The 16,427-nt window shown below is 34.7% G+C and overlaps 1 protein-coding gene across 2 annotated transcripts; it reads left to right on the top strand.

The window, feature by feature from the left end:
* The first annotated feature begins 290 nt into the window (after positions 1 to 290).
* On the top strand, positions 291 to 13,770 carry tagln (transgelin). Of its 2 annotated transcripts, XM_073862631.1 has the most exons (6): positions 291 to 449; positions 858 to 899; positions 3,641 to 3,823; positions 10,597 to 10,765; positions 11,031 to 11,134; positions 12,990 to 13,770. In XM_073862631.1, exons 2-6 carry the CDS (start codon positions 888 to 890, stop codon positions 13,134 to 13,136), a joined length of 615 nt encoding a protein of 204 aa, XP_073718732.1. In that variant the 5' UTR covers positions 291 to 449; positions 858 to 887; the 3' UTR covers positions 13,137 to 13,770. The 2 variants fall into 2 exon arrangements, with proteins under 2 accessions (XP_073718732.1, XP_073718733.1); XM_073862632.1 differs by lacking the exon at positions 858 to 899.
* The last annotated feature ends 2,657 nt before the right edge of the window (positions 13,771 to 16,427 follow it).

The following is a 16,427-nucleotide window of genomic DNA, read 5'->3' as shown; positions in this document are numbered from 1 at the left end:
TTCCATTTTTGTCCTTGTTTTAATATCCATTACTCTCAGTCACAGTGCCCGTATGTGTTTTTTTCTTTTGAGCCTCTGCTGATGTAGTTATGTGGTATTTAGAGAATTCAGCTACCTGACCAAACTAACGGCTTTTGGCTGGGTCTCTGAACTCCTCCGAGTCTCTTTCCAAATAAGGCTTTCCTTTAACAAAGAGCTGAGCAGTAAACTTCACTGTGTGAGATGAGGATAGGATGGGATTGAGGCCTTTTATGGTCTCGGTTTCCTTTTCTCTGGAGCTCTCTCTCAATGAATGCCTTCTTCCGTTTCCCTGATGGTGAAGAGATCAGGAGCAGATTCAGAGAGGACATAAAGCTCTTGGATCTTGACACAGACACACATATTTACACACACTTACATCACAGAGCCACAGGTGACACCAAGAAGGACTTTGTTAAATCTTTACTAGAGTAAGTATAGTATTCTTTATGTTTTTACCTCTTTTGATAAATACTGTATGATGTCATTCAATGACCTGGAGGAAATAGTGTTGCAAATCAGATCTTCCTGTTTCATTTCTGTCGCCATTAAAATGATATTTTATTGCTAGTCATTCTCAGTGTTATATCAGTCTCAGTTTTATATATCACTCTATATATAACAAACACTGATACTGTAAGTGTGTTGTGTTGAAATAAGAAATGTAATTTGATCTTTAGTAAGTTTTCAGTACGATCACAGTTTGATGTGATTACCATAAAAGGGTTTCAACTCATTGAACTCAATGCATTCTTCTATCTGGGCATGCTTTCATTACAAGTTCCTCTAACATGTGTTAATGTGCTGTATGATGGATGATCTTTAACTCATTCTTTAAGGTTGGAACTTCAGAGGTGTCAAACCAAAGAATGGCATCCCAGGTGATGCTTCTGCTCTGTGTGTGTGTGTGTGTGCTCGTGTGTGTGTTTTGGGGGTCTCTTTGTGTTTTGTTAAGGTGGATACAGCAGACACACTGCAAAAAAAGACTTTATTATTTTTGTCTTGCTTTCGGTACAAATATCTAAAAATTCTTAAATTAAGATGCATTTTCTTATAGACCTAAGCCTAGTTTTTAATAATAATAATGCGTTTAATTTATAATGCACTTTACATTTTTAGGCAACATCTCAAAGTGCTACAATTTAAAACAAATTAACAAAGTGAAAGGTAAAAAGGTTAATAAAAATCAATACAAAAAATAGATTCTAGTACATGCGTTACATTTTTTTTACATTTGTTAAGAAAAAAATCTTAGTATTTTTGTCTTGTTTTCAGTAAAAATATCTAAAAATTCTTAAATTGGGATGCTTTTTCTTGATGAGCAAAATAACCCAAGAAAACAAGTCTAGTTTTTAGACAAAAATTATACAATTTAAGTGAATTTGTGCCCAAAACAAGCAAAACCATCCGCCAATGGGGTATGAAAAAAAATCTTGAAAATTTGTCTTAAACACTAAATTCAAGTAAATTTCAAGAAAAAATTGCTTACCCCATTGGCAGATTATTTTGCTTGTTTTATGCACAAAATCCCTTAAATTTGATATTTTTGCTCTTGAAACTATGAACTTATTTTCTTGGGTCGTTTTGCTCATCAAGAGGAAGCGTCTTAATTTACGAATTTAGATATTTTTACTGAAAACAAGACAAAATACTAAGAATTCTTTTTCTTGAAAATCATTTTTGGCAGTGTAGTTTTAGAAAATAAATATCAAATTGTATGTGAATTTGTGCATAAAACAAGCAAAACAATCTTCCAATGGGGTAAGAAATAAATCTTTAAATGGGTTTACTTTTTTCTTAAACCCTTAATTCAAGAAAAAATCAAGACAAATTTTCTTACACAACTGACAGATTTGTTTTTTTTTTGCTTGCTTTTATACACAAATTTACTTAAATTGTATACTTTTTGTCAAAAACTAGACTTAATTTCTTAGGTCATTTTGCTCATCAAGAAAATACATCTTGATTTGGGATTTTTTTATATTTGTACTGAAAACAAGACAAGAATATTAAATAAGAAAGTCATTTTTGCGTGCACAAACTTGTAATAGCCTTAAAGTTCATCTAATCCTGTCAATCAACAACTGTAAACAGATTCTTATATTAACATCATTACAGTTCTTTTCAGACCACCACCATTATGTATTATTTATTCACTGTAAAAAATGCCTGTAGAAATTACAGTATTACTTACAGATGTTTGCCAGTAACTTACTGTAGAATAAAGAATGTATGTTATTTACTGGCAAAAATTTGTTCAAAGTTAAATGCACATTTAACATTAACAAATCTTCATCTTTACAGAATAAAGCTATAAAATAAAAGCATCATGCAAAGCATTCTGGGAACAAAAATCTGATGGAAAAAACAGAAAAAGGTTGATGAGGATTTTTTATAATTTGTTATTTTAAGATTTGTTAATGTTTAATGTTTATTTAACTTTGAAAAACTGTTGCCGGTAAATAACATACATTTAAATTTACAGTAAGTTACTGGCAAACAGCTGCATAACTACAGCAATTTTTATAGTGTTTCTACTTGAGATACATTACTCAAATACACACAACTTTTATATATTATATATTATTTTGTGTCACAATGTAATTCAATCTTTCAGAAAGGATGTCATTATAAGGATAGATTCACACATACTATATAAAACAAATGATATTTATAATGTTTCTCAGTAATAGCAGTGGGTGAAATGTAGAGTTTGAGGATTATATGAACATGCAAACTCGTGAATGTGTTGCTTTATTACCTTTTGTACAACAGTTTAGCTCAAGAAATGAATCGGAAAATCATTATAAAAAATAATTGTGAATAATGAGCTGAACTGTGTACATCTGGAAACAAGTTTGATCTCACGACATCTTTACATGCATGACTGGTCAGGTGATGGAGGTTTGTCTTTATATTAAACAGACAGTTTTTGTATTTGTGGCTGCTTGTAACATCATCACTGGCTGTTGTGTGTTTTAGCTCACAATTATATTTCTTACAGCAGAAGAGGATTGCAGGTAAATAAATGGCAAAGGGATCCCATTTGGTTTATACCAAACTATGTAGACAATGTGTAAAATAGTATTAAGTAAAGAATAATTGATGATGGGTCGTTGAATTATTAGAAAATAATGCACACCCAAGGTGGTCCTATGGCATGACACAAAGCAGAGTGTGCATTATTTCCAAATAATTCAAAGGACGAGAGTCAATTATTCCTCTTATACCACGGTTACCACAAACATTGCTTTAGTGTTTATTTTAAGACATTTGACAGCGTAGGTGTGCGTTTATAGAAAAATAATGCATACCTATGGAACATTTCTCAACCAATCAGAATAAAGCATTCAACAGCCCTGCGATATAACAAACTATAATATACACACACGGCAAAGTTTTGTGCATGATAATCATGATTATTATAAAAATATTGTTGACTTTCTCATAACTACACTGGACCATCTACACAAACAAAATCATCATGATTATAGCAGTGCTTAGTCAGAAATAACAAAAACATCACACAAGTTTAAAAAAAATTAATAAGTTGTCCACAGTCATAAAGGCTTCTTGATTTGATGTAAGTCAGACACAAACATCTCTTCTCTTCTGCAAGCAGGGTATGGCAAACAAAGGTCCATCTTATGGGTTGAGCCGCCAAGTGCAGGACAAAATCGAGCAGAAGTATGACGGTGAACTTGAGGGGCGTTTGGTGGAGTGGATTGTGGCTCAGTGTGGATCTGGAGTGGGAAAACCAGAACCAGGAAAACTGGGTTTCCAGACCTGGCTCAAAGATGGATGTGTAAGTAAAAAAACGGAATAAAGAAGCATTTACAGATAATACACAACAATACTTTAAGATCTGATTGTTCTAACATTAAAGGTATAGCGGAGGATTTTCTTTTTCCGGGTGGATCATCAAGACTATTGGTCATCCTAGTTGTCAATCATTCTGGTGATATGTTTACGTACGTGCTCGTCCCTAGGTTCCCTTTTTGCACATGTGTACTTTCAGGTGTATATGTGTGGTGAGCTACGGTTTCCGTTCTCACCATGTTTTTTCAAAATGTCTGAGGGTCGCAAGAGAAAAAGTGTCTACGAATTGTATGACAAGAGGAGAAAGGCCTCTGAAGAAAGAATCAAGACCAGAGTGTTTTTGGGAGACTATTTCACATGCTGGTGTGCGCTAAAAGCACAGGTTAGGCTTCCCATTGATGCCTCAGTCGCAAAGTTTCTACTCGACAGGCAAAGTTTGTCATACTATTTGGAGAAATCCATTTTAAATCACTGCTAGTAAAAGTTGATGTAAGTTATGATTAGCGATGCTAGACCTGGCACAAGAAACAAACCGCGCAGACACGGTAAACATCTCAATGTATGAGCCATGCCGACAGCAACTTGCACACGTTTAATACACTGTAAAACATTTCTGTAGAAATTACAGTATTACTGGGTATTACTGGCAGCTGGTTGCCAGTAACTTACTGTAGATTTTACATTTATGTTATTTACTGGCAACAGTTTGTTCAAAGTTAAGTCAACTTGAAACATTTTCAGTCTTTATCTTCTACAGTAAGTTACTGGCAACCAGCTGCATAATTACAGCAAATTTTTACAGTGTAGGCGTTCCCTCTCGGGATCAGGTAGAGTGTTGCGCGTTTTTTTTTTTTTAAAGTGGAAAGGACGGTTCTTTTCTAAAATTCAGGAAAATCTTCCGCTATACATTTAAATGTATAAAGAAGATGAATGACATTTAACTTTTATACAGTTGATGCAGTCTTTTCCAACATGTTTTGAAACATGATGAAAATTATTTTCATTTCTTTGAAGAACATAATTGTGTAAAATAATAAAACCTTTTCAGATAATTTTTTAAATGTAGTTTGTTTCTCAAACGTTTATCCTCATTGACAAATTGCTTTCTATTTTTAATCTTGAAATGAATCTTAATTTTTTTCCACACAGTGTTGCTTTTAGTTAAATTGTATGTAATGTAAAGCAAATGTATCATTGACAGTCAGTATTTTCATCTTGTTTTGACTATTTTGTTTTTCTCTTTTGAAGTGTGGCATTGAAACAATGTAATTTCCCAGGCATTAATGCAATAACTTGTTTTTTAATAAGTGCAAAACATACAACATACAATTAAACGGAACATAAAACAAAAACAAAAGAGCAATTGTGGTGATGATTTTGTTTTTAAGCAATGATAATAAGCAATAATAATAATAATATTAATAATAATAATAATAATAATAATAATAATACAATTTTGTAATTCAATTCCATTTTTTTATATAGCGCTTTTCACAATTGTTAATTGTTGCAAAGCAGCTTTACATGAGTAGATGTAGAGGAGAACACAGAAAATTAAAAGATAATATAAGAAGTAGAATATTGCAGCTAAGGTTAAACCGTACAAGCGAGCGTATTAAATACAGTAAATTGCTAAGTTAAGCCAAAGTTGGCTGACTCTCCCTGGGACGATAAAACCCCCTAGAGAAAACCCATTGGGAAAAACTCCTAGAAGGACAAAAACCCTTGGGAGAAATTAATATATATTTATACATGAAGAGATTCGTTGCAAAACGAGATAACCACCGTTTTTTTAATTGTTCAGAAATCTCGTTTTTTGGTTGTGCATTCCAATTAATTTCAATGCAACTGCAGTTGGTTTGTTTTGATTTAAACCTTCATAACTTAAAAAGTACAGCTAAGAAGCACCATAAAACAAAATAATAACATGATAACATAATAATAAACATGTTTTGACAAAAATGTTGAAAAGTGATTTATCTCGTTTTGCAACGAAACTCTTCATATATAGATGCGGTAGGGATAGGAGGTGGGTAAGTAGTAGACTGGTTCAGCCGGTGGTCGCGCATCGGCTGGGCATCACGTTGAGGACAGCCAGTAGATCAGTGGTGCGATGACCTTCACAGCAACAGGAACGGCAACAGTAATCTCAATAATAATAATGGTACATTATAACAACAACAACAACAACAACAATAATAATAATAATAATAATAATAACAATAACACACATACACAACACATACCACACCAAACCTCTGTGTCAGTGTGTGTTTTTTATAACGTTTAAAGTTTCATGTCAATATGCAAAAGCTTTGTCAGCATCACTTAAACTGAATAAGGCTGGAAAAAAACTACACTGTAACGAATTTGCCTGTAGATTTTACAGTAAGTACCTGGCAAAAAAGTTGCCAGTAAAATCTTGTAAAGTTTTGTGAATTTGCTTTTAATAACTGTAAAAATGAATTACAGTATAATACTGGATTTCGTTTACAGGTTATTGTTGTACATAAATTACAGCAAAGTATCAGGGTTTTTATATTAAAACACTACTTTATTGTAATTTAGTTTACAACATTATCTTGTTTTCTTTTCAAATTACAGATATTACCTGGCAACTAGAGTTGCCAGGTAATATCTGTAAATTCCTCACAATACAATATGTTATTGTAGAATCTTTTTTACAACAACATAATGTGTTTTGAAATAATCAAGTTGCCAGCAAAAATCTGTAAATATTTTACAATACATTGTGTTGTTGTAAAAAATAAATAATTAATCTTTGCTGATGCCTATTGTAAAGTGTTTTAAATAAGACCAGGCTTGCTTTAAATCCAAACATCATTGGATAAGATTCTCTTCAACTGTTAAATAAAACCATAGTCCAAGATGCAAAATCATGAATTTTTATTATTAAAACAAAATACAGTGTTACAATACTGTACATTTTCAGAATGTCTTTTTCTTAACAGCATGTTCAATTCATTTTCTTAACATTCAGTGAAATTCAGAAAACATTTAGAACAATGTCCATTCATATTGTGAGGAAGTCGCTTGAGACTTACAATTGAAGCCATACAAAATCTATCAGCCACTTAAGAAGAGAGGAGACGTGAGGGTTAATGCAGTTCTTCTTTTTCTCCTGTACCTTCCCTCTTCTTGATCCCACTTGAGGGGTTCAGTCCAATGAAGCATCTGAAATCACAAAATCACATGAAAATAAACTTTATGAAAAAGTACCTTAACTGCTCTACAAGACAGTGCAAAATACATCAGACTGTGCAAATCAAGCTGATTTGCCCTTTTCAGCTTAAGTGCAGAAAAACTGCAACAGAAAAATTCAGAGGGTAATTATTATTAACTTAATTTCAGTTGTGCTGTCCAGGCAAGCTAAACCAGGAAGTGGCTCTCCAATGCAATGACTATAGTGAAATATAGAGTCATAGCAGTTGAAGGGATGATTTGGATTTCTAGTCACAAAATTGCATGAGTTATGGTTAGGTTAGTTGCATTAACATAACCTCAAGCAGCAGGTCCTCTGGTTGAAAATTTCCCGACTATCCCCTGCTTCAAAGGACAACAAAACATAAAACAAACCACAACAATATAACATTTTAGTATTCATAGCGTAATACACTATATTAAGTGTATTAAGCGACTTTATAGTGCTTTCAGACTTGAAAAACATTCTAGATATGTAGATGCGAGGCTCCACTACGTAGTTATACTGTCAGTCTGTAATGAACAAAATTGTTCAAATGTAGGGAGTGGTCGGCACCCTAAAGCAGGAAAATAAATGTATTCTGTTGAGGAACACAAGACATGTCTTTGGTAAAATGTTCTTTGGTTGTCTAAGTTTGCTGTTGTTGGGCTGGTCCATCCAAAGATCTACAATTAAATGACTCATAGTACAGGGCTATGTCCATGCAACTACATCACTACAGTTGATAACTTGTAGGCCTACAGCCTTGTGAAAAAACTCCAAAAGAACTACTCCTATGACTCCGAATCCTATGGTTTTCATAACAAAGTCTCATTCATACCCCAATGAAACCATGAATAAATGACTGATTGTCAAAGATCATGCAAATCTCTTTTTTTTTTTTGTTAAAAAAACATCTAGGTAGATTTGTAAGATATGTTTATGTATCAGTATATATATGTGGGTGTGTGTATACAGTATATGCATACAGATCCTTTTTTGTGTGTTTGCCTTGAGCATCACTGCCATAGTGGGGAGGGTGAGGCCTGGGTGGGCATATGAAATTATGCATAACTGTAAAATTAATGTTCATCTGGGATTTCTTGTGAATGCCATAAAAAAAAGCAAGTTTGCAGTTTATTTACCTAAATGCTCAGTTACCCCAATGCAGAACTACTTTTCAAAATATATAATCAAATAAATCTTTATTGTCAATGTTTGAATGTTACAATGAATTCGTTCTGCAATGATATAAAGCATTTGGGTAAATAACTTAACCCAATTTATCAACTAAAAAAATCATGTTAAAGGGATTTCCTGTAAGCACACTTAAAGCAAAATAAAATCTCTGTTACTCATAATAGCACACTTTACAAAATAATGATAAACCGCATTGTACTTCAAGCACATAGTTACCTTTGAATGAACTCCAGTGTGCAAGATGCTTGCTCCTGTTACACAAGATTGAAGTTGTGGTAGCCTTAAAACAAAGCTGCCATTCCAGCCACGAAGTTGGGATGTGGAGGCACAACCATCCGATGCTCAGCATCCAAACGCTGATTCGCCTAAGCATAAACAAATGGTTTACATGCAAAAAAATCTGTTGCTTTCCACATAAACATATCCACGTTAAACTAATTTGTCCTTCATAGCCCGTCTTTGCAATGCTTTACAACTCATTACAAAAAATAGACTACCTAAGACAATTAGAGTCAGGAAACTGTAGTCTTTTTTCAACGTCTGTTGCTGTTGCCAACACCTAAAAGACAAAGAAAAATAGATTCAAATGTACAGTAATTTTTCATAGCAATATCATTTTTGAAAGCTTGACTATTATTCTTTGTTGATCATACATTGTTATAATATGCTTGACTTGCAAATGTATGAAAATAATAAACCAGGCTTGATGACATATACAGCCTGCATACCAGTACACCATCAGAACGCGTTTTCAGCGCAGGTGGAAACATTATAACCCCAAAAAGGTTTCTCACTTGTTGTTTTATGAGTGGAAGTGCTACAATAAACACGCAGATATGCCCTGATCCCCTGGGTCCTCCGGGGCTCGGCTCGAGCAGCCACCGAAATGGTCAACACATACGCACAGTTGCTTTACATTTACTTTACATGTCGCGTCTGAAACCACGCGGAAAACGTGACCGCGCCGCTTTTCTCCTCTTCAAATCGCGTGGGCGCTTCAGATCTTCTTTCGTTGCTAAGCATTGCTTGACGCTGCCACCGGCGGAGAAAGAATTTGGCGCCTAACACGCACGTTTGTTAAAAACTCTCTATCTCATCCTATCAATATTTTAATATTTAAAAATTTATGTATGCATGTATAAGACCTATGCATCAATGTGGACGTGCACATACGCGCATGCACGCACCCTGTTTGCATGCCTGAGTGACGTTAAGGCACATACATTGAAGTCCAATACAAATATGAAAAGGGTTAACATTAAAGTTTTACCCACTATACATTTACTTCATTTTAACCACTAAACTGCTTCACCTGGGATTGTTTGTTCAAAATTTCTTTATTAACTTTATTGTGGGGCTTGACTGATACACGGTAAACTTTATTTAAACCAACATGAACCATTATAATGGCTATATATAATAGTATACTTACATATTGTGGATGAGTGGCGTGGCAACATGACTGCTCCTCTGCAATCCGACATAAAATGGCGTCAAGCTGCCTCGTGCAACGCATTCAACAGTGAATAACTGTAATACTGCATCATTTACAGGCAAGCGCAAATATACCTGTAATTTATTGTGGGGGAAAAGCTGTCAACTTCTGTAATAGTTTTTTGACCCACAATGCATTGCAATGTACAGCTAAACTTTGTAAAATGACAGAACAAGAAGTAACTGTAAAATTTTGCTGTAGAAATTACAGAAATTTGTTACAGTGTATTTGACAATCCAGACAGTATTTTTACACATTTTACACTTTTAACTCATAACTCGGGTACAGAATGCTCTACTTATTGAGTTAGATGAACATTGCAGGAATCTTCTCATTATACAGTGTGAATAAACCTTTGGGCTAAGTTAGTCCAAGTGTAGCTGTCCCAGGTTTAACTTGTATGTCAAGGACATTGTGGAATTGATGAAAAGCAGGGTTTATATCAACACATCCAAAGACATTGCCTCTCATTCTGTTTCACATTATTAACAATAGAAATAATCTAATTTATCAAACGGTTCTTAAAAATGCTTGATTCTGATTGGCCACTTGTGACCATTATCCCCTACAATCATTGTGCCAACGTCACAAGTTTGAATCAGATGGCTGTAGGGCTTGATACAGACTTCCAGCTCAAATGCAAAAGAATAAGAAAATGATTAGATGCCCTTAATAAACATTGAAGATAGTTGTAGCTCAGTGGGTAAAGGATTGCATTAGCCCTGTAATGGTCATTAGTTTGACCCCAGAGTTAATTCACTGTACGTGGATTTGGCTAAAAAAGTGTTATCTGCATGACTAAATAGGTCACAAAGGTGATGATAAAACATAGACAATACAGCTATTCTGTATCTTCTCTTAGGTTTTGTGTGAACTCATCAATAGTCTCTGTAAAGACAAGCCTGTGAAGAAGATCCAGAACTCAAGTATGGCTTTCAAACAGATGGAGCAGGTGTCTCAGTTCCTTAATGCTGCTGAGAAGTATGGCGTCATTAAAACTGACATGTTTCAGACCGTTGATCTGTGGGAAGGTGGGTATATGCAAACATACCAGCTTAAATTATCATTTATTTGGAAACCGTATCATAATCCACACACATGTATAAAACTATATACTCAAAACGCTTGTATTTGGCAGTCTACAACAAACTAAAATGTATGCATGTATGGAGTTATTGTATGAACTAATAAAGATGTCACAACATTTCCTCAGCTGAAGTGGGTTTGCGAGATGATGCATGGTGTCCCCGGTTACCTGTAAAATAATGAAATAATATCTGGATAATTCTTTATCAGGAAAGGATTTGGCCGCCGTGCAGAGGACACTCATGGCCCTGGGCAGCATTGCTGTTACAAAAGATGACGGCATGTTTCAAGGTGATCCCAGCTGGTTCTTCAAGTGAGTAGTGATGGTCCACTTATCAGATGGGTCATTCTACAGAAAAGGTGGAATTCGGGTGATGGAAATCTGCTTAAATAAACTTCTTTCAACATACCCAAAACTTATTTAATAGCATTAATTAACTTGTCAAATCTATGAATCCACAAAACGGGGAGCTTAATCTAGGTTAATTTTTTTTTAATACATTTAAATAAAGAATCCATGACGTTGTATCTTCAATACCTGACAAAATGACAATATAATAAAAGATAATGAATATGATAAAACTTATAAACTTAAAAATTTTTCCATCTTGTTTTGTTTTTAATGCTTTTGTGTTGGTCAGTTAAAGTAATAGTGCTTAGGAAGTACTCATTAGAGAAGTAACACTAATGACGGCAACACCAATGACAATTTACAGAAAAAAACTAACATTTTAACAAAATGGCTGCCATTAGCCATGTGCCATTTCATCAGAGATGTAACAATCACATACTTATTCAGTATAATGTATTTTTATGTAAAAATCTTAAAGCAACACTATGTAGTTTTTTTACCTTTAAATAATGTCTCTAAAATTATTTCAGTAATAGAACAACTGGACAAATTGTACTGTTGCTGCAACCTGAGCAGCCTCCTAGCTGCTACAAGCACACTCTGGAAGTGGCGGTGGAGGGTAGGAAACACAGCCCCGCCCCTCCCCTGCCTGCAGAAGAGTGTCTGATACCAGGCACTGTTGCACTTTTCAACCACATGGGGGAGCTGTAAGTCATTTATACATGGAAACTACATAGTGTTGCTTTAACACTCCCAGCTATAAAAAAAGAGTAACACTAATGACATCCAAAAAAAATCTTATCTCAAAATTCTTAGATATATCATGATATTTTAGACAAATAAGGTAAGACATCTCAAAAACCTTTTGCTTTCCTCCACTGCACTTCTTTCACTGACCTCTTGACCCATGAAAAACTTTAAAGATCTGATGCATTGTTTCAAAATAAAAGTGCTTTGGGTAGGGTAACACCAATGACATAAATGTGGGGGACAAATATTTATTTGATATTATTCATTGTAATAGTGTATTTTTACCATTCGAGTGTTGTAGTAAATTCATACAGGGTTAAAGCGTAACTAAACCCCTGGACAGAGCCTGACTCCACCCACTGGCAATATTTGAAAAATGCAAGAAAAGTGGGCAGATCCCAACGGAGATGGAGGGGACGAACTAAGCTTGTACCAAGTGTGTGGTGAGATCGTAACAAGGGCGTGGTAAGCTTGAATCTGCTTACGTCACGAGTCATTTTTTGGACCCAACATCCAATAGGAAAATTCAACTGCAGTAGCCACCGTTCAACCTGAAGAGGGCAGCACTCAGACGTTTTTACACCATATATTGTAGTATTGAAACACTTTATATCCAAATGTCAAAAAACTTACTAAAATCAATGAACAGCACTAATAAACCATCATTCTTACAGATCAGTAACTAAAAAAAGTTGGATTAGGGTTTAGTTACTCTTTAAAGGTTAATGTAAATTAGATTTGTTTTATAAAAAACATGGTTTTAAATAATAAGTACACAGTTCAACTTGTATGATCAAAGGGACAGGGCAATTTTCAGGACCAGACATTTAAAAAAAAGTTTAAAAAAAAAAAATTAAATAAATAAACTCTCTCATCATTTTAAGGACAGTCTATATTTATTAAATATATATAATTATGGAATTATTAGGTCCAATTAAATGATTAAGGGGTCTGCAAAAGCAAGGGACAAGCATTTCCACCTTTTTTGTAGAATGACCCATATGATGATATAACCATTGCATTGTTTTGCTAAATAAAGAAACGTCTGATTTGTGTTCATCTGCAAGAAAGCTCATGAGAACCGTAGAGACTTTTCTGAAGACCAGATAAAAGAAGGGAAAAACGTCATAGGTTTGCAGATGGGATCAAATAAAGGAGCATCCCAGGCTGGCATGACAGGCTATGGTAGACCTCGACAGATCATGAACCCATGAATCAACAACTTGATTTGTTCAACAATGATTATGCCGTGTAATAAAGGATTAACAACAGTTTGATAATAAAACAGCTTTCATGTGTAATGTCTATGTGAAGGTCAAACTAATTCATACAAATGCAAACCTGCAAAACAAGATTGGATTTTGTGTTTCAGCAAAATGTAATTTGATTAATGTCACAAATATTTTAGACAGACAAATATGAGTTAGTTAATGTATATCTGCTTTATCTTCACCAAACAAAATAATTTCATGTATGTAATAATGCATGTGCACATTTTTTCACATTTTTTTTATAGCACTTTCTTTTTTTTGCATTGTTGCAGCAAAATACATTAGTACAGGCAGTATGGAATATATATAATATATATAGGTGTGTGTAAAATGTATCATATTATTGCAAAATACATTAGCAGTAGCAACCACGAGAACGTTCATTGTGCTGGATGTATATTAGCTATACTAACCAAAGAAAATTGTCTGCAGGATTGTAATTGGATTGTTAATTTCTATTAAGGAAATATTATGCATATCAATTTTTATTTCATAAGATGTTTATTGGTGATACTTATTGTAAAAAATAATTGCCTGTAAGATATTTAAATAAAACATAAACTTTGGTGCAGGAGAACTCATGAACACTGACTTTCTAAAACATGCGTCAAAAAAATAAAATAAATCATCAATCTGTTTTAATAAATCCAGACCTTCTGTGACGAAAACCCATATCCTGTTGGTTTTAAGATAAGACAAGGCATTCAAATGTCACAAACATATAATTGGAATATCATCAAGGGGTTGATTTATTTCACTAATTTCACTAATTCCATTCAAAGGGTGAAACTTGTGTATTGTGTTCATTCATTACACACAGAATGATATATTTCGGGTGTTTATTTATTTTAATTTTGATGATTATAATTGACAACTAAGGAAAATCCCAAATTCAGTATCTTAGAAAATTTGAGTATTTTTCTTAAGACCAATACAAAAAAAAGGATTTTTAGAAATCTTGCCCAACATGAAAAGTATGAACATGAAAAGTATGAGCATGTACAGCACTCAATACTTAGTTGGGGCTCCTTTTGCCTGAATTACTGCAGCAATGCAGCGTGGCATGGAGTCGATCAGTCTGTGACACAGCTCAGGTGTTATGAGAGCCCATGTTGCTCTGATAGTGGCCTTCAGCTCTTCTGCATTGTTGGTTCTGGAATATCGTGTCTTCTTCTTTACAATTCCCCATAGATTTTCTTAAGGGTTAAGGTCAGGCGAGTTTGCTGGCCAATTAAGACCAGGGATACCATGGTCCTTAAACCAGGTACTGGTAGCATTGGCACTGTTCTGACGCTGTCTGTTGTTCAAGAGTAGCTTGACACAAGAAATGTGACAGCTGAAACCCATGTCTTTTGAATCTCCCCCACATTTTTGAATGGGTTTTGTTTCACAATCCTCTCCAGGGTGCGGTTATCCCTATTGCGTGTACACTTTTTCTACCACATCTTTTCCTTCCTTTCGTCTCTCTATTAATGTGCTTGGACACAGAGCTCTGTGAACAGACAGACTTTCTTGCAATGACCTTTTGTGTCCTGCCCTCCTTGTGCAAGGTGTCAATGGTCATCTTTTGGACTGATTGTGTAGCCTACAGAAGTAGACTGAGAGACCATTTAAATGCCTTTGCAGGTGTTTGGAGTTAATTAGCTGATTAAAGTGAGGCACCAGGTGTCTTCAATATTGAACCTTTTCATAATATATCTAGATACTGAATTTAGGATTTTCCTTAGTTGTCAGTTCTAACATCAAAATTAAAGAAATAAACATTTGAATTATATTAGTCTGTGTGTAATGAATGAATGTTATATACAAGTTTCACTTTTTAAATGAAATTAGTGAAATAAATCAACTTTTTGATAATATTCTAATTATATGGCCAGCACCTGTATATGTTTTTAAAGAGTAACTAAACCCTATTTCAACTTTTTTTAGTTACTGATCTGTAAGAATGATGGTTTATTAGTGCTGTTCATTGATTTTAGTAAGTTTTTTGACATTTGGATATAAAGTGTTTCAATACTACAATATATGGTGTAAAAACGGCTGAGTGCTGCCCTCTTCAGGTTGAACGGTGGCTACTGCAGTTGAATTTTCCTATTGGATGTTGGGTCCAAAAAATGACTCGTGACGTAAGCAGGTTCAGGTTCAAGCTCATTACGCCCTTGTTACAATCTCACCACACACTTGGTACGAGCTTAGTTCGCCCCCTCTATCTCTGTTGGGATCTGCCCACTTTTCTTGCATTTTTCAAATATTGTCAGTGGGTGGAGTCAGGCTGTGACCAGGGGTTTAGTTACGCTTTAAAAAAGTATTTATATTAAAATTTTGTGTAATATTAAACTGTACCCGTTAAAATTATTTGTATCTGGGTTATCGTGTGTCATAAGTTTTGAGTGTTATCTGAGTTATGTAGATAGTTATCTGAGAATAACAAACCTGCAAATGTCACGACTGGCTAATCAGAATCAAGCTCTTTCGAAAACTGTGTAATAAATAAGGGTTTATGTGCCGGCCGCTGTTTGTTATTGCAGATTATACCACGGGGCTGTTGTATGCTTTATTCTGATTGGTTGAGAAATGTTCCATGGGTGTGCATTATTTTTCAATGAACGTACACCTGACCTATAAAATGTATAAGGAATAATTGATGACTGTCCATTGAACTATTTTAAAATAATGCTAGAGTCGGGGTACTCGAACTTGGACTCGGACTCGAGTCCGCACTCGAGTCCAATTTTGAATGAACTCGGACTTGTCACGCACTCGGGTGAATTTGTACTCGGACTTGACACGGACTTGGACATTTTGGACTCAGAAAATATCCCGAGTACAGTTGAGTCCGCGTCATGTGTAACAATAAAACCAGCATAAACTTGAGATGAGAAATTAATTAATGTCTCACTGTCTCATACACACTGCAAACTTTCGGGGGTGACAACCGCATTTAAGTGCGGGAGTGAATCCCCTAAATGTTCGTTTCATGTCTGTACGGAACAAGACTCACTCTCTCGAAAATGTGATGATTGACACATAAATAACCATAGCAACGTCCTACCGTCTCACGTGCTTATCACTCACAGCTTTGACCAAAATAATCTAACAGCATTGTGTTTTGCAATAAACCTGCGTCTTGGCGTTGTGTATTACGCTTCTTTTGTGAGGGTGCTTCACAGCGCGCGCTCTTGCAGTGTTGCCAAGTCCTCGGCTTTTTTGTACGTAAGTATCGTTTTGGCGCTT

This window comes from Misgurnus anguillicaudatus, chromosome 24 (genome assembly GCF_027580225.2).
Source record: "Misgurnus anguillicaudatus chromosome 24, ASM2758022v2, whole genome shotgun sequence".
NCBI lineage: Eukaryota > Metazoa > Chordata > Actinopteri > Cypriniformes > Cobitidae > Misgurnus > Misgurnus anguillicaudatus.
Note: the sequence above shows the minus strand (reverse complement) of the source record. Positions and strands in the feature narration are given on the sequence as shown.

Coding starts and splice junctions, on each gene's coding strand:
- tagln (XM_073862631.1), top strand. Junction 10,766..11,030: donor GACCGTTGATCTGTGGGAAG/GTGGGTATATGC, acceptor ATTCTTTATCAG/GAAAGGATTTGGCCGCCGTG. Junction 11,135..12,989: donor ATCCCAGCTGGTTCTTCAAG/TGAGTAGTGATG, acceptor TTCATCTGCAAG/AAAGCTCATGAGAACCGTAG.